Consider the following 17766-nt stretch of genomic DNA (forward strand, 5'->3'; position numbering starts at 1 on the left):
CCCGCCTGCATCCTCACAGCCCTCTTCCCGCTGCCCTGTCACCAGGCGTCTCACAAGGAGAGTGAGGAGGCCCTGCAGAAGCGCCTGGACGAGGTCAGCCAAGAGCTCTGCCGCTCGCAGACCAGCCATGCCAGCCTCCGGGCGGACGCCGAGAAGGCCCAGGAGCAGCAGCAGCAGATGGCTGGTGAGGGCAGCATCCAGGCCGGGGCCGGCACCCCTAGACGGGCCAGCCTCGTGGTGAGCGAGGGAAGCTTGGGAATCCCTGGCTCTGCCCTCGAGAAAGTCAGCCAGACAGGGACTGCACCCCATTGGGGGACAAGCTGGAGGTGTGCAGCATCAGGCCTGGGGTCAGGAGGACTAGACGTTGGGGTGGAGCCTGAGGGCTGGAGGTGGGGCGAGGGGCGGAGACTGTGAGGCAGACCCGGGGAGGGAGGTGGGGGTGAAAGGTGCCGCCACCTTGCACCTCGCCTGCTGTGGGCCCCACCTGGAGCCCAGGTGCTCCTGAGCAGTCGCTGCCTTCCGGGCTGACTCCTGGCCCTCTCTGGCTCTTCCAGCTAAGTCAGCCCGGAGGCCAGATTTAGAAGGTGGGCCTGTTGATCACCTGTGCTCACAGGTCATCCTCCCAATCAGGAGGGGTGGCAAAGTCCAGGCCACTGAGGGCCCCTGGAGCAGTAGGGTGCACGGTGTCAGTGACAGCTCCACCGTCACTTGCTTAACAGTATTTCCAGAGCAACTGTGAGGGGCTGAGCGGAGTCAGGGCCATGCTCTAGCTGGACGGATAGATGGCACAGTCAGTGGACGGTCCGCATTGACCAGCTCAACAGCCCTGTGCTCGACAGACTTCAGGTAGCTGATGTTGCTAGAGCAGGTCCTAGAGACGGCGAGCAGTGTGTGTGAAGGACCAGGTAGTAAACACTTTTGGCTTTGTAGGCCAGACGGTGTTTGTCACAACTGCTCAGCTGTGCTGCCCCAGTGCAGAAGCAGCCCTGGACAGCAGACGGACAGACAGGCCTGGCTGTGTGCCAATAAAACAAACATGGGTGGTGGGCCAGCGGTGGCCCACGGGCCTGGTCTGCTGCCTCCTGCTATAATGGGCCAGGTGTGGCTTTAGATTGGGTGGTCAGGAGAGACCTCCCTGCTGAGAAACGGATGTTTTAGGCAAGGTCTGGGTGATGGGAAGGGGCTGGCCTCAAAAAGAACAGAAAGGGCAGAAGTGGCCAGCATGGAGCCCCTGAGAATAGGGAGGAACTTGAACTTGGCCTGTGCAAGAAACAGACACAGAAGGTCAACGAGGGGAAGAAGGCCGAGGCTAGTGTGGGGCCAGATGGGCAGGGCTGGGTGGGCCTCTTGTGAAGAGTTTGGGCGCTGTGTGCAGTGATGAGAGGGCCGGGGCTTGGGCAGAGGGATGCTGTGATCCCATTTGCACTTGCGGCTGCTCTGGCGCTAGGTGGAGAAAGGACTGAGGGGCAGGGGTGGCCTGGGGACCAGGGATGGGGCTCTCGTGGTCGTTCAGGCCAGAGGCAGCAGGGCTGGGCCCAGGCAGCCACAGAGGCGCTGGTGAGGACCTGGCAGACAATGGCTGTTGAATTCACAGGCCTGGAAGGTGGGTTAGAGATTGGGGCAGAACGGGAAAGCAGAACAGCCACGACCAGGAGACGTGGCGGCCGCAGTGCTGGGTGTGAGCGGCCTTGGCAGAGCTCTGTTTGGAAGTGGCTGCCGGCCGAGCCAGGGCTTCGGGACTGTGTGGAGTCACAGACACGTGGGTGACATTCAGAGCCATGGGACTTAGCAAACGAAGGTCACCGAGGGAGAAGGACATGCCGAGAAGCTCTCTGCCGCCGGTCTCGGCTAACGCCAGCTGATCTGGAGGACAAGGTTTTAGAAACTGCACCTGGAACCTGTGTAGGTTTCCGTCGTTTTCCCGAGTGATCTGAGGGCATTCCCTTCTCCCGGAGTGAGTCCTTGAGAAGAAGCCAGGGCGTCACTTTCTCCACCAGCTGATAAGACGCCCCGGGGGTCGGGAGCGCACAGCGCGGGCGGGGCGTGGGCTGCAGCAGCGTGGGGGTGTCCCTCCTGGCCTTCCCCGCCCCGACCCGCTCGCCGCCCCTTCCCCCAGAGCTGCACAGCAAACTGCAGTCCTCAGAGGCGGAGGTGAGGAGCCAGTGCGAGGAGCTGCGCGGCCTGCACGGGCAGCTCGACGAGGCCAAGGCCGAGAACGTGCAGCTCGCAGAGAGGATCCGCTCCATCGAGGCTCTGCTGGAGGCCGGCCAGGCCCAGGATGCCCAGGTCCGCCGTCGGGAGGGGAGGGAGAGCACCTTAGGGCCCCCCTCGCTGTGCAGGGGCTCTGCCCTGACGACCTGCTGCGCCAGGTGCGTCTCGTGACCACGGGGCTCTCTGTCTCTTGTTCCAGGCCAGCCGAGCGGAAGCCGACCAGCAGCAGGCCCGGTAAGAGGAGGCAGGACTGCAGCCTGGGCCCGGGGCCCGGGACCCCTGGGGAGCAGGCCCTGCCTTTCCCTGTCCCTCCAGTCACCTTGAGGACCAGGGCAGGCTGGGCAGGAAAGAAGCCTTGCAAAGAGCTCCCTGCCTCTGAGGAGCTTGGCTGCCTGCGGAATGGCCGGCGTCTTGGCCGCAGGGGACAGGCCTCCTGCTGCCTGTCCATCCATCCATCCGTCCTTATCTCCACGGGAAGGACTGGTGGTCAGGGAGTTCTCTCTATGTCTACAAGGCGACGGATTTTAGGGGCTGAGGTCATAATTCAAACAGGAAAGTGGTTGCACACCCAGAATGGAGAAGCTGGGAGGTTACGCAGGCTCTTTGCACAGACTGGGATGTGGTGCCGTTCAGAGCCCATCAGTTTGCAGGGGTGGCGGGAGGTGGCTTCAGCAGCCCAGCCCCAGGCTTGGTGGGTGCTTGGACTGTGCGTTTGCCGTTGCTGGGACTGGAGCCCACGGCTGGGTGGGGAGCCTCAGGGCGCCTCAGGCTTGCGTGCTGGAGTCCTGGGCACCGTCACCTCCGGCGTGTGTGTCCCTCAGCAGATGCCCACAGGCTCGGGGTGGTCCTGGCTGCCGTGGCCAGGGCTCCATGGGGCAGCCACATGAGGTGAGATGTGCAGGTGGCCGGTCGTGTCCTGGGCCGTCCACTGACAGGGGTCTCTTGTTCTGGGCGCTGCCACCAGTGAGTCACCTCCCGGGTGTCTCCCCAGGCCACGGCCCATGATCTCTGGCCTCAGGCTCAGGTTTGGGGGCTGTGGAAGGAAATCAGATTCTCAGAGGCCCCAGAGTGCCTTGCAGGAGACTCGAAAGCAAACCCTCTCCATATGCCTTTCCAGAAAGCTTGGGAAAACTTTGTTTCTCGTGTTATTTGTGGGGGTAGAAGGCTGTGTTTGTTTAGGTTTTTCCTCTTGTGTTTTAAGATCGGATTCTTGGACCACACAGCTGATTACTAGGTACTTAAGTCATGTGCAGATCAGGCTGATTCTAGTTTTTTGTATCATACAGATGTCTTTGGCAGAAATTAGGGGTTTTAAAAATTTCTTCCTCAGACTGTTTATCTGAAAGTTGCGTCTAGGCCAGACTGGCCTGTTGTAGAATGGAGATGAGTGATCTGGCCCCAGACATTCTGGAACTTGGGCAGTGGCCACCAAGAGGGTGATGGTCAACCAAGGGAGGCAGTGTCCTTGCCACTGGCCTGCTGTGTCCTCTTCCTCAGGGCCCTGTGCCTTTGTGGATGCTCCCGCAGGGGTTTGCAGAGGCTGGCGGCTGCACGACGTGGGCAGCTTGAGGGAGAAGCTGAGAGGGGTCCCAGTGGAGCTTTGAGGGTGGGGTCAAGTTCTGTGGCCTGAAACCAACATCCAAGAAGTCAACAACCGTTTGCAAGGCCAGATGCAAGCTGTATTTAAAATAAAAGTGAGGCGGTGCTGTGGCGGGTGTCGGGACAGCTCGCACAGCCCATGCTGGAGTTGTTTGGTCATAATGGCTTCTGGACTTCAGATTTCGTGTGTCCCTGGGGCCTGCCCTGTTCTAAATCTTAACACAGAAGGTGACATATTAGTGTCTGTTTGAAGCCTGTTCCTCAGAACAGCCAGTGCAGTTGTGGTGTCGATCTCCCACCTTCTGGATGATGGGGGTGGGCAAAGCCCGCTGGGCCTTGAGTCTGGAGAGAGGTGTGGAAAGGTGGGACTGTGTCTTGCCCGGGGGCCCCCCAGGCTGATTCCTTAGAGCCTGGGCACAGGCTGAGGGGGAGCCTTTGGGTCTCAGCGGGGTTAGGTTCTGGACAAAGGACAGTCCTGCTGTCCCCAGCGGGGACCTGGGGCCTGTCAGGAGCTGCCCAGAGCTGGGTGTACCCAGTGGGTGTGTGGGTGACGGTGCCCTGGGGGCCTCCAGCCAGGTGTCCTCTGAGAAGGCCTTTTGAGGGCAGGTGCGGCCTCAGGGAAGGGCCCGCCGACACATGCTGTGGGCCGAGCAGGACCCGGCTGCTGGGCTCAGTTCACCAGAGGGGAAGGCATCCCGAAACCCTGACTGGCTGGGACCCATCCCTGCGCTGCCTGGGGTGGCTGCTCTGGCTCTGCTGTCCCCACAGCCTGATGCCCTCAGAGGAGGGGCCGGGGTGGCTCCTTGGTCTCCCCTGAGTCTCATGTCCTGCGAGGGGGTTGGGAAGGTGACCGAGTGGCTTGGCCTCATGGGTGCTTCTGGGTCCCTGGGCAGAGGAAGGGCCTCCGAAGTAGCACCTGTGGGGACCACAGGACCTCGGAGCCCACTGGTGATGCCACTGTCTCCCGTCAGCCTCATGGAGCTGGAGTCCCAGGTGTGGTGTCTGGAGAAGGAGGCCACCGAGCTCAAGGAGGCGGTCGAGCAGCAGAAAGTGAAGAACAACGTGAGTGTCAGGGCCTCCTGCATGCATGGGAACAGGGAAGGGGCTCCCGTGGGGATGACGAGCACCGTCCTCCTTGAGTCCTGACTCCTCCTGGGTCAGCTGATCCCATGGTCACCTGGCATCAGGAGAAGGGGGTGGTGTTGGAGACCCCTCCTCTCCAGAGGGTGCCCAGGAGCTGGCTCCATCCTTTCCCTGGGCTGCCTGCCTAGGCTTGCTGGCTGCCCCTTGGCTCTTCCCTGGGAGCGCCCACCTGTGTGTGGCTGGACCAGAGCCCAGAGGGGCCAGAGCTGGCCGTTGGCCGTTAGGACCCTCATCTCTCTGAGGAGCTGGGTGACCCTCCCCCTCCTCCTCCAGACAAATCTCCCTGAAAGGAGAGAGGAGAGGCTGAGTGGATGTGGCCTGTGGGGTCCAGACCCGGGTTGGAGAGGGCTCTCCAGGCTGCTGAGACTGGTCGGCCCCGCCTGGCTGCTGATCGCCTCCCCATCTCCCCCAGGACCTCCGCGAGAAGAACTGGAAGGCAATGGAGGCTCTGGCCTCGGCCGAAAGGGTCTGCGAGGAGAAGCTGCGCTCCCTGACCCAGGCCAAGGTCAGCATCTGCCCGGCGCCTCGGAGATCCCCGCCAGGGCCCGGGCTCCCACATCCTCCTGTGTCCTCCGGCCCCTCCCTCCCCCATCCCAGTTCTCCTTAAGGGGAAGGGGAACAGTGAGCCCTTGTCTGCTTTTTGCCAGCTGGGCCCGAGCCCACTGCGGCGCTGCCTTGAGTGGGCTCTGGTTGGTCTGTCTGCCTGGACTGTCTTCATGTTACTTTTCTCCCCTGATATTTCATCTGAATGATGCGCTGCTTTCTCAGGCCCAGGAGGTTTTCTGATTGAGCCTTAGGGGAAGGACAGTCTTGAGCAGAAAGCACTTAGGCTCAGGTCGGGGTGTCTGGGGGCCCCACGAAGCCTCTGGGGCCCCGGCCAGAACGTGGGCAGCAATGGCAGCAGGCAGGACCTCGCAGCCCCTTTCACCACACGTTTCTGTCCTGATGAAAGGCGCCGGGGGCCAGCCCTACCCTGCTCCCCCCCCCCCCACCCCGTGCAGGGGGAGGTCTGTCCTGTTATCGTGAGCTTTGCAGTGATTTTCACTAGCCTCCCAGGAAGCCTGGGGTTGTGTCAGATGAGGCCCCCAGAGAGGCAGAGGGGGTGCTGGCCTTGGGTCTGCAGTGGAGCTGTACTTAGACTCCCCAGAAGTGACCTGGGCACCCGCCTGGCCTTTCCATGGCATATGCGGAAGCTATGACCAGAGGTGTCACCCTACATGCTCGCGGTCACTCAGCCAGATAAAGACAGGAGCTGGCCTCTGCTTGTCTGGCTCTTGCCTCGGGCTCTCGGGATGGGGCGCCTGAGTGGTGATCACAAGGTCAGCGGCCCACGACAGGCCATAGGCATCGTCTGTGGGTCGCTGGGCATCAGCTCGAGACTTGAGCCAGATAACATGGGTGCTGAGGTCAGGCTGGGCGTCCGTTTGTCAGCCGTCCCCCATAGGCACATTCCAGAACATGGCTCCCAGCTCTGACCCAGTTGGAGTTCCTAGTGCCCCTCTGGGGCCTCGGGCTGTGAGGGGCCGCAGCAGGTTCAGCCTGCTGGGGACAGGTTATCAGATAGGACTTCAGCCAGGAATCTCCTGCAGCCACCCCCTAGGGTGTAGGGAGAGGGTTATCTGTCCCCAGGGATGCTGCTGTCCTCGGCTTTGCCTTCTAGCCCCTTCCTTCCTCCTTCGGCTCCTCCTCGCTTTGAGTGGGAGCAGCACAGAGGACGGATGGGGCTCTGGCTGGCGTGGCTGCAGCACGTGGCACCAAGCAGGCGTCCAGAGAGCTGCCACCCCACGAAGATCACGGCCTCTGTGGGAGCACAGGTCCTCCCTCCCCAGGGTTGCAGAAGCTCCTGACTTGGGGCCGCTGGGAGACGCACCTCTTCTCTGCCCGCCTCCACACGCACACGCATGTGCACACACTCGGCACCCGCACCTGGCATGAGGGCCAGCCCCCCCTCCCCTTCCTTAGAGCTCAGTCTGTTTAAAGTTGACCTGGCCTGGGCTGGGCTGGCCAGAACTTGGCTGCTGAGATTACCGCCTCCGCCCACCCGCCCAGTGGCTACATGGAGCCATCACCCGTCTCTGATCCTTGACCCTCCGCTGAAGAGCTGAGGATGGCTTTCTGAGGTAAACACCCCTGGGGTTGCCCTAAGCTCCATGCTGACCCCCACCCTTCCTCCAGGAGGAGTCGGAGAAGCAGCTCAGCCTGACCGAGGCCCAGACCAAGGAGGCCCTGCTGGCCCTGCTCCCGGCGCTCTCCGACTCGACCCACCAGGTAGGAGGGGAGGCAGCTCCTGGGGGCCCCATTGCACTGCACATGGGGAACGTCCGGGCCCGACCCGAAACATTTCTGTGCAGAATTATGCCGAATGGCTGCAGGAGCTCAAAGAGAAAGGCCCGGAGCTGCTGAAACCGCCGCCAGCGAACCCAGAGCCCTTGGTGAGTGCGGGGCCACAGGCGCCCTCCCTGGTCTCCGGGACAGAGGGTACCTGGAGCCAGTCATCCAGCAGCCGGGAGAATCCCTTGGGTTTGGCTCACCAGCTCCCTGTTCTGCCCTCTGCCCTTAGGACCTGGCCTCCAAGCTCAGGGAGGCGGAGGAGACGCAGAGCAGCCTGCAGGCCGAGTGTGACCAGTACCGCACCATCCTGGCCGAAACGGTGAGGCGGGCGGGGACACCGGGCTCCCCGGGGCTAAAGGCAGGAGGCCAGTGGAGAGAGGCCGTGGCTGGAATGCTGTCTCTCTGCCCCTCTCTGGGCCCCTCTCTTTGGCTGAGTGGTAAAAGGGGTGAGTCAGGTGCTCAGGTTAGAGGTTGGGGGAGTGGACAGCCTCAGTGGCAGCACAGTGTGGGGAAGGGAGAGGTGAGCATGTGGCCGACGCCAGCTCAAAGCCACTTTCCTGTGGCTCCGAGAGCCACGCTCGGTCCAGCCCTCTAGCTCTGACCGCCCCGTCCTGTGCGCCTTTCCTGGGACCCCGAGGCCAGTGCTGGTGGCAAACCCATCAGAGATGAAGTCCTCGTGGCCTCCTTTGCACACTAGCCGGAGGGCCCTGCTGCAGGACTGCCCACCCTCCTCCCTGGGTTGTGATCTGGGCGGAGCCGCATTGCAGCCAGGTGGTCCCCGGGGGGGAGCCTTGGGGGCAGGAGGGCACAGTGTAGGGGACCCTGGAAGGCCACGCTCAGTGCCCGCGTCCCTCAGGAGGGCATGCTCAAGGACCTGCAGAAGAGCGTGGAGGAGGAGGAGCAGGTGTGGAAGGCCCGGGTGAGCGCCACAGAGGAGGAGCTCCAGAAGGTACGGCCGGCCCCTGCGCCCCCCAGGGCCCACCTTCCCTGGGAATCCAAACTTAACTCACTCTAGTCAGGCGGCCGGGTTGGAATTCCATCAAATCCACAGGAACACTGATGGGATTATCTGGGTGACTTGTGGATCACGTCTGCTGGGTTTTGGTAACACCACAGGAAGTGTGACTGCAGAATGCCAGGAGGAGGCTGCTGGTCACACTTGGGGGCTGTGGGCACCCCTGGGCTTCCTGAGAGGGGGGCCTGGGCTGCTCGGCCTCAGGACAGTCCATTAGGACACGTGGTACCACGGCTGGGGACAGCCCCGCCCCACCACCGCTTGTCTTTGATGGCTGTCCCTTTGCTTTGTAGTCACGCGTCACAGTGAAACATCTTGAAGAGATTGTCGAGAAGCTGAAAGGAGAACTCGAAAGTTCAGATCAGGTACATGGGGCTCTGTTCAGAGGGGCTCTCCTGTCCCAGAGGTCACCCCAGAGGCTCCTTCAGTCGTTGTCCCTCGAGGACCACGTATCTTAGAGAAGCTTCTGGATCTCTCAGCCCAGCTTTTTCTAATGAGCCTTACGACCTTGGGGTGGTGGGAGGTGGCAGGCCCAGCCCTGGTGAAGCGGGGCTGCCTGGCGCCCCCATCAGGCCTTGGAGCCGGTCCCCCTCGCCCACCTCACGGGGAAACCTGGTGCTGGGGTCGGGGTGCCCGGGCTCACGCCCGCCTAGCCTCCGTTGGCCCAGGAGAGGCGAGGCCTCCTCTCAGCCCTTATCCCAGGGCTAGCCTGCCTTGTCGCCCCGTCTCCCCGTCCTGTGGCTCTGGCCTGCCTGCTGCCTGGCTGGAGCCTCTGACACTTGTGTGTGTGCACGTGTGTCCAGGTGAAGGAGCGCACCTCGCACCTAGAGGCCGAGCTGGAGAAGCACATGGCAGCCGCCAGCGCCGAGTGCCAGAGCTACGCCCAGGAGGTGGCGGGGGTGAGTCTCCCGGCCGCGTCGGGCCAGCCTGGAGGGGCCTCTCCTCAGCAGCCTGCTCAGAGAGCTTGTGCCTTAGGCCTGGGACCGCCAGCTGACGAGTGTGTCACAGGGCAGGTGGCAGAAAGGCAGCCCTGGGGACCGGACAGGGGTGAAGCCAGGTCAGCCTGGCAGCAGGATTCTCTACCTGGTGTGGGGACACCCTCTCTGGTGTCCACATTTAAACCTGACAGAGTTTCCTGATTTCGGAAGCAGAAAGAGCAAACCAGCTCCCTCCCTTCTGGTTTGATCTCAAACTTTTGGCCTCATATAGCAGAGGACAATCTGTAAACGTTTGCAAGGGCCTCAGACAGTCGTGTACTGCGCTCGGGCCTCCCGGCCCCTCGGAGCAGGTGCTCCACCCCCGGCACCGCCCCGCCACTGCCCCGCCGTGTCCTCGGGCGCTGGGGACAAGATAGGGTGCTGAGTTGCTGACTCAAAGGAACTGATTTTCTCTCTCCTTTCCCTCCATCAACGGGGTCTGTTTTCTGTCCAAGTTGAGGCAACTTCTATTAGAATCTCAGTCTCAACTGGACGCAGCCAAGAGTGAAGCCCAGAAACAAAGCAATGAGCTTGCCCTGGTGAGTGAACTCGGTGTGGCGGGCGTGTGACGCGGGGTCAGGTGTGTGTGAGGTGCACGTGCCAGCTGTGTGGAGGGGGTCCGCGCTTCAGGGCTGGGGCCAGGCTGCTGAGCAGGCTCCTTGCCCATTATTTCAATGGTCCAAGCTGGGCCCAAGTCTGCCGGGACCACAGTGCCCACTTCTGCTTCCCAGCCCCTAGGGCAGCCCAGCCCCTGGTCTGGGAGCTGGGGGTCCCCCCACCCTGTGGCCCTTGGTGGGACTGGGGTCCTTTCTCTCCCAGCAGTGGCTTAGACCCATCCAGTCCAGTCAAGCCTGTGGGCGGGCAGGGAGGCCCGCTCCACGCCGGGCGGTACGGATGTCCCCCAGCTGCGCAGGGGCCTCTGGTTCTCTCGGTTTTCAGCCTTGACATGTGATCCTGGTCCCCGCTCTTTGACAAGGTCAGCCCAGCCTGACAGGAGTGGGGCCTCCCCAGTCCCAGTCCCAGCTCTGGGGCTGGGCCGCAAACAGCAGCCTGTGAGGCCATGGACACGTGCTGGGTGATCTGCACAGGCTTTTTAAAAACCTTGAATTAGTTAACGTCTAGACACTGGGATATTTTGGATCCGAACTTAAGCGTCTGGTTTTCTGAGAGGAGACGAAAGTGTGGTGTTTGGGGCTGGCGGTCCCGCAGCCGCCTCCGCTGAGCAGGCCCTGCGTTGGGCACACACTCTGGCTGAGTCCGCGGCCCACTCTCCAAAGCTGTTGTCCACACCGGGTCCGGGCCCCAGAGCTTCCGGTCGTCGCTGGCCTGTGCACTTTGGCGATCACTTTCAGGGCCATTGGCAGGAGGGAAGGAGGTCGGGGGGCAGGCCCCACACACTTGGGGCGCCCCTTGGGGAGCTCGTGCCAAGGGCCCACCCAGAGCCCTGCCCAGAACCTTTACCCAAGCTTCGTGGGTGACAGTGCTGCCCCTTCAAATTTGGTCTGGGGGCTCAGGGGCCACCAGCGATGGAGCCCAGGGTTGGGGGACCTTACTAGGTGAGAGGCTCCGCCCAGCATCTTCTCTAGACCCCGGAAGGACCCTGAATAGTGACTGTGTCTAGAAGGGGTGTGGGACGTGGGCCGTGTTGTCCGTGTTGAGCCTGCCGGCCACCTCTCCTCTCTTCGGCTTCCTTAGCTCTGTGTGTGCTGCATCCCTCAGAGGTCCCTGGCTCCCTGGGGAGGGCTCCATGCCGGCTGGCCTTGGAGCAGAGCACCACATGCTCCCTAGGCCTCAGTTTGGCTCAGGTGAGGGGTTGTGGCACTGGCCCTCCTGCCCCAGTGAACCCGCATGGGAGCCTGACACAGGTCACTGTTACCAACCCAGGTACCCCGTGGGGGCTTCAGCTGCTGAGAGCGCCTGCGGTCCTCCTGGGGGGGCCGTGCGTGAGTGCCGGCATCCAGCTGTGTATTTGCACAACCCACCCCTCCCTGTTTCAGGTCAGGCAGCAGTTGAGTGAGATGAAGAGCCACGTAGAGGATGGTGATGTAGCCGGGTCCCCGGCTGTCCCCCCAGAGGCCCCCCCAGCAGAGCAGGACCCCGTCGAGGTTAGGGTGGTGAGCCCGCCCCCAGATGTCGGTCACTAACCACCCTCGTGGGCCCCTCCGCCCCATTTGGAGCACAGGGACGGCAGCCTCTGTTCTGCTAAACCCTGGCTACTGGCAGTGTCCACCGCCTGCCTTCCTGCCCCGACCCCCAGGTTCTGGGAGCCCCAGAGTAGCAGCCAGGGCGCGGAGGGGCTGGGGGCGCCATCCTAACAATGTGCTCGGGAGGGACTGGGCTTGGGGGTCAGTCTTCCCCTGTGGCCTTTGCTGGGGCAGCACTAGCGGGGCACTTGCTCTCCAGACCCCTGGTCCAAGTAGCTGCTGCCCAGTGCGCCTGGACAGCGGTGGCCTGGCCGCCTCGTGGGAACACTGAGTGGGGCCCGGCACGCGGGGCTGAGGGGGTCTCTGTCCCGTGGGTCCCATCAGAGGCGCCCGAGTTTAGTAGGGGTCCCACCAGCGTCCTTCTCATCCACACCAGCCCTGTACCGGGAGCTGGGGCACTACCCCCCCCCCCCAGCGGGGAGCTTTGGAGATGACCCAGTGGTCTGGCTGTGGGCACTCCCACCGCCAGACAGAGGCAGGGAAGAGCCGGGGGAGCCCGGGAAGCGGCTGGAAGGTGAGGTTCCGGTCTCAGCCTGACCCGGAGCCCTGGGCGCCCACGAGCGTCCTGCAGCAGGTTCCGATAGTGTGTTTGCCCGCAGCTGAAGACGCAGCTGGAGCGGACAGAAGCCCTCCTGGAGGACGAGCAGGCACGACGGCAGAAGCTCACAGCTGAGTTTGAGGAGGTCTGTGTCGTATCGAGTGTCGGGCCTTCTGTGGGTCAGGATGCCAGGGGCGTGGGGGGGGTCCAGGCAGGAGGATGAGGGTCTGCGCCATCAGTCACCTGCCTCCTGTGTGCCTGGGTCCGGGGGGCTCGAGCCGTTGTCCCATCGTGCTGGGTGCCCTCCCATCCCCAGTAGGCTTGTCGGGGTCATGAGGCAAACCACCCTGACCCGCCGCCCTCTCTCCACCAAGGCTCAGAACTCGGCGTGTCGGCTGCAGGGGGAGCTGGAGAAGCTCCGCGACACCAGCCCCCTCGGGTCCTCCGAAGCAGAGGAGGCTGCGCAGCTGAAGGTAGGAGGGGCCGCCTGCCCGGGCTCCCCGCCCCTCCAGGGGGAGGGTGGGAGAGGAGCCTCGGAGCCCCTCGTGCAGCGTCGAGCCTAGTGGGGTGGTGTCTTCAGTGTCACACGTGGCAGCCACTAGTCAGCTCCGCTGTTTAAGCGGAAGTGGAGCTCAGTCCCTCCGTCACCCTTGCCACCTGGCAGGCGTGTGCCACCGCTGCCCGTCCCCAGGGCGCCGTGTGGAGCTTGTGCGCATCCGAGCATCCCCGGCACCCCGGCAGCGCTGTGGATGGCGCAGCCCTGACCGGCTCGTGGGCTGCCTGCTCGGGGCCGTCGCTGCCGTCCTGTGACCAGGAGGCACGTCCTCAGGCCCTCAGGGCCCCCGGCGTCGGGCCCACGGGCACGGGCATGGCCAGGTGGCCTTCCGGCTGCGCGTCGGCAAAGGCTGGACCCCTTCAACCCTCTGCCCTACAGGAGAGACTAGAAAAAGAGAAGAAGCTGACGAGTGATCTGGGACGTGCTGCCACCAAACTACAGGAGCTGTTGAAGACAACCCAGGAGCAGCTGGCAAAGGAGAAGGACACCGTGAAGAAGCTGCAGGAGCAGCTGGGCAAGGCAGTGAGTGCGCTGGCCTGCCCGCGGCGGGGGGAGGGCTCCCAGGACTCCCAGGGAGCGTGACCCAGACCTGGGGGCTAGGCAGCCCTGCCGCCCGCGGTGGGGCCCGCACCTGGCCTTCTGCGGCCCCCCGGGGTGGGAAGCGCGCCTCTGACCCCTGCTGCCAGCCCAGGTCCTCACGTTGGGCCCGCGCTGCCCCTGAGCCAGTGCCCCCGGGTCCTTAGCCGGACCTGGGGCCCTCGCTCCCCTCTGTGTCCTCTGCTCCCACCGAGCCCTCAGGCGTCTCCTCCAGCCCCCGGAGCGAGTCCTCGCTGGGACTCCAGACGTGGTGGGCTGGGCCGGCCTTCTCTGGAGGCGTTGGGGTGGTTTAGGAGGGTTAACCTGAAGGGACGGGAGGGCCCTCGGAGCTGGGGCGCGTGCTCCCCTGGGCTCCTTGGCCCCAGCCTCTCCCTCCCTCTGTCCTTTTCCACAGGAGGACGGCGGCAGCTCAAAGGAGGGCACCTCTGTCTGAGTCTCCTGAGGAAAAAGAAGTTACTGTTCCACTTACCAAAATGCCTTACACATTCCTACAAGTCAACCGCCCAGCCGACACAGCGTCGTCCTCCGGGCCTGACTTTGCATCTGAGACGCCGTCAGAGATGACAGTGTCTCAGCACCAGAAATTGATCTTCCAGATCCCTGTTTGTAAGAGAACCTTTGTCACATTTGATAAACACTATTCCCCAGGACCAGCCCTGGACCGCCGGCCAGCGGACACCAAAGCCCTCATCAGCTGTGGGGCAGACCCGGGGTGTGTGCTGGGGAGGCCGGGACCTCTGGGCACCTGTATGTCAGTCAGTGCAATTGTTTTGTCTCTTGTGGGGTCGGGGGTCAGGCGGTGGGCGGTCTTGTGGGTGGGTGGGCTGCCGAGACTGGAGAGTCACAACCCAGTGAGGCAGCAGCCCTAAGCCCTGGAAGGAGTTGACACCAGAACTGATGTGACCTCCTGGACGTGAAATCCATTAAAACCCACATGTCGCCCGGCACTGCGGTCTGGTCTGGTCTCCTGCGGGGCTCCCACACCTGGTGCTGGGCAGGGATGAGGAACCAGGGGCTCCCTCAGGGAGAGAACGGGTGTGGTTCCAGGTCCCCTGTCCCACTGCTCTCCCTGTCCCGCCACCCAGGTCCTAGCACCCACTGGGCGGGATGAGGGAGCAAGGCCTGTGACACCTGGTGGGGTGGCCAGATGCACTGACCGCACCCCCCACCCCAAAGGGCTGTGGGTGGCCGAGGCTGTCCTGTGAAGTGAGTTCCGGGAACGAACAAAGGGGCCTCTGTCTTCTGGCCAGGACCTAGGCAGACATCCACACCTCAGGCGGGCTGCTTCAGGGCTGGGGCAGCTGCCTTACCTTCCCGTGAGCCTCAGATCAGACCCACTGTGCTCGGTGGCCCCAGAGAAACTGGTCAACAGGTGTGTGCTCAGGTCTTTGTAAGGAACCTGGCGTGTAAGCAAAAAACGGGTTTAGAGGTTGGGTCGCAGGAGTGGTTGCACCACCCAGCACGGAAGGCGAATCAGCGGACCGATGCCCCTGGGCAGCATCAGCCAGTCTGTCTACTTTCAGCTCAGTCCCAAGACTCAGACTCCTGACAGCTGGGGGCTGAGGGGCTGAACTTAGCTGGGAGAAAACAAGCACCTTGACAGCAGGTGCGGCCAAACAGGAGGGAGGGCGGCACCCAGGGAAGGGTGGTATTGGAGTTAGGTTCTCCACCTCCCGGGACCTCTGTGCGGCCCATGCCACCTGCTGGTGGGGCTGACTCCTCCCTGGGGCGGTTTGTCACGGGAGGGGGATTGCAGCACCGTGTGTCCTCCGGGCACCTTCAGCCCCACATGTGAGCAGCTGCCGCGGGCCGGGCGGTGCTGGCCTCGGTCTGCATGACCAAGACCTGGCCCTGGCTTTCAGGGACCACTTGGTCCGTGGGCCGCCTGACCACACACACTGGGTGGCACTGGTGTGTTGTGGCTGTGTTGGGATCAGGGTGCTGGGAATTCTGGGAAGGCTCCCCAGAGATGTGCGCTTAAGCTGGAGCTCAGCAGAAGAGATGTTTGTCAGGAGGGAAGAAGGGTCAAGGCTGAGGGGACAGTGGTGCAGAGGCACAGACGTGTGATGGGCTGGGGGTGGTGGCAGGGGCGGGGCAAGAAAGCCTTGAGGAGCTGGGTTATGAAGGACAGAAAAGGTCTGGACAGGGAAGGCAACAGGGTCACTGAAGTACCATTCTTCTCTGGAGGGGGCTGAAGTGGAGGGGGCACCTGCGGAATGTGGGATCCAGGCCGTGGTTTCTGGCTGGGAGACTGAGCAGGAGGAAGTGACCCGTCACACCTGATGTAGCCACGTGCCAGCCCTGTGCTTGGTTCTCATGTGACAGCTTTCAGTTCAGGGGAACCTTCCGCACTTGCAGAGTCCCCACAGAAGGGAGTAGCCCACCTGGTACAGGGCAGGGAGGTTTCAACCCCGCCTCTAACACCCAGCAGGGCATCAGGAGGCCTGGGGCGGCAGCTGGAGAGTCTGGTTTGTGTGGTCGTGATGGGCTGTGCCTCACTGTGCTCCGGTGGGCCCTGCACGTTGGAGTGGGGCTCAAAACTCATCCTCCTGCATGGTCAGTGGTTTGGGGCCCCATTTCCTGGTGGGAAACAGGCCAGCACTGTGCCCCGAACCAGGACTCCTGCATCAGCGTGGCCACCATCGGCCTGGGAGCCTGCATTTCCAGCGAGCTCCCCTCCCCTTGCCCCACTGTCTGTAGAACTGAGAACCCTCGTGCTGGGGAGAAGCCCTCTGCAGGCACAGGAATACGGGTGGGGGACCCCGGAGAAAGGTACAAGAGACCCTGAGCTGCTGCCTTTGGGTCCCTCCTCGACCACCTGGTGGGGCCCAGTGTCCCCTGTGGAGAGGAGGTCAAAGGCAGGTGCAGCACAGGAGGCCCCACGGAGCTGACCTGGAGGCCCCTGCGGCTCAAGCTCTGAGGCCCGCCCTCCCCACCTGTCGGGCTGGGCTGAGCAGCCCCAAGGCTCAGCGGTGGCAGCTCCTGTGCCGGCAGGGGGCGCCCATGGGCCTCGCTGTTCCTGGGCCGGGTTCCACCCTCAGGCTGGGTAAGGAGAGAGAGCTGCAGGCAGCCACCCTTGCCAGCGTCCAGCACCAGAGACTGAGAGGCCCCTTGTGGTTTCTCTACAATGTGGTAGTGTCTGCAACGGTGCAGACACCCCGGGAGCCGGGCGCATCTTTCTGGCCTTTCACAGCTCCCTGTCCTGCAAATGGAGCGGCACCTAAGAACCGGCTTTTGTAGTCCCCGGGAATGAAGTTCAAAGCCCCCAGGCTGGGCTCGGATCACTGCATCTCCGACCAACAGCAGAGCTGTGGGAGTTCTGAGATCCAGGCTGAACCCCTCCCTTCAGAGGCTCCCCGGGTGGACTTAAAACTCTGGGGTCACATGGCCCACTGACAGCCCCTCCAGACCTGGAAGCCCCACCCAGAAAGCTGGCTGGGGCCTCCCGCACTAGTTTCCTCTGGTCACCTCTGCATGCTGTTCAGTAAAGTGGACAATCATCAGGATGCCCGGCCTGCAGGGCAGAAAACTCAAGATTCTAGAAACCGCTAGACACTCCACAAATGCCTTCTCCCTGAGCTTCCTGCAGGTTCGGGCCCAAAAGGACGGTGTTGTTTTCCTTCCCGCTCCAATTCAAGTCTCATCCCTGGCACCCAACAAAACCTAGCTCAGAATTCCAGAGGTTAGAAATGAACTCGCCAGGGGTGTGACGGGAATAGCTTAGGACCAGAAAACAAGACCCAAGCTGCCCAGCTGTGCAGCCCATGAGCTGTGACCTCAGGCAAGTTACTTTACCTCTCTGGGTGGGTTACCAAGGCATTGGCTGTGGGCTCAGTGAGCCCCTCCCCTCCCCCTGCCACCCCTCTGGGCCCAGGTGGTACCCAAGGAGAGCACGGGCTGGCCAAACACAGCCCCTCCCACCAAAACCCAGGCTCCTGGACCATCCTCCTCCCAGCCACCGTACAGTGACCCTTCTTCCAGCTGGAGCCCGGTTGGAACTCGGTCTGGAGACTGTTTCCATATTTCAGAAATGCACCAAATCATGACACAGTGATGTGTCCTTGGGCACATCCAGTCTGACACTCTGAAGGGCAAAGATCCATCAGGAAACAGAAGCTGCACTTCCTGTGAGTGGACCAGCCAGCCCTCCAGGGAGATCTGAAAAAGGAAACCACTGACCTAAGTCTAATCCTATTACTCGAGTCACTGTGTTCACTGTATTCTCAGAGATTAATATGCCCTGAAATAACAAACTTCACAGTTAAGCTGAATTTCTGTTAGCAGTGGCTGCTTCCTCAGGGCAAGAGTAATTATTAAATGAACCCTAAGCCAGCTTTCCATGAACAGATTGGTAACGTGTTAACGCTTGTAAAGGCGTCAAGGTGCTGAAGGCAGAGTGCACCTGTAGTTTTATTCCTCACCAGTGTCAGCTGAGGTCTCAGAACTCTCATTTTGCATCAGAATGACCTGGAGAGCTTGTTAGCAGGATGCTTGGGCCCCCACCTCAGGAATCCAAAAAGACTCAGAAGTTCCCCTAGGTGGAGAAGCGAGTTAACCATCAGCATTTCACAACTTCTGGGGTCAGTGGCGTGCTG

General features: G+C 62.4%; 1 protein-coding gene across 2 annotated transcripts in view; it reads left to right on the forward strand.

Annotated features, from left to right (window-relative positions):
- Nucleotides 1-14118, forward strand: part of RRBP1 (ribosome binding protein 1) — a 61145-nt gene extending 47027 nt beyond the window's left edge. The window contains exons 8-24 of one of the 2 annotated variants that reach the window (XM_074347837.1): nucleotides 46-184; nucleotides 2117-2286; nucleotides 2411-2445; nucleotides 4782-4872; nucleotides 5366-5458; nucleotides 7129-7221; nucleotides 7305-7385; nucleotides 7514-7603; nucleotides 8141-8233; nucleotides 8593-8664; nucleotides 9103-9198; nucleotides 9732-9815; nucleotides 11274-11381; nucleotides 12080-12163; nucleotides 12393-12491; nucleotides 12953-13096; nucleotides 13566-14118. In XM_074347837.1, the coding sequence (XP_074203938.1) occupies nucleotides 46-184; nucleotides 2117-2286; nucleotides 2411-2445; nucleotides 4782-4872; nucleotides 5366-5458; nucleotides 7129-7221; nucleotides 7305-7385; nucleotides 7514-7603; nucleotides 8141-8233; nucleotides 8593-8664; nucleotides 9103-9198; nucleotides 9732-9815; nucleotides 11274-11381; nucleotides 12080-12163; nucleotides 12393-12491; nucleotides 12953-13096; nucleotides 13566-13604 (1611 nt within the window). In that variant the 3' untranslated portion in view covers nucleotides 13605-14118. The remainder of the gene's footprint in view (nucleotides 1-45; nucleotides 185-2116; nucleotides 2287-2410; nucleotides 2446-4781; nucleotides 4873-5365; nucleotides 5459-7128; nucleotides 7222-7304; nucleotides 7386-7513; nucleotides 7604-8140; nucleotides 8234-8592; nucleotides 8665-9102; nucleotides 9199-9731; nucleotides 9816-11273; nucleotides 11382-12079; nucleotides 12164-12392; nucleotides 12492-12952; nucleotides 13097-13565) is intronic. The other variant, XM_074347838.1, reaches the window with a different exon arrangement.
- The last annotated feature ends 3648 nt before the right edge of the window (nucleotides 14119-17766 follow it).

This window comes from Camelus bactrianus, chromosome 19 (assembly GCF_048773025.1).
Source record: "Camelus bactrianus isolate YW-2024 breed Bactrian camel chromosome 19, ASM4877302v1, whole genome shotgun sequence".
NCBI lineage: Eukaryota > Metazoa > Chordata > Mammalia > Artiodactyla > Camelidae > Camelus > Camelus bactrianus.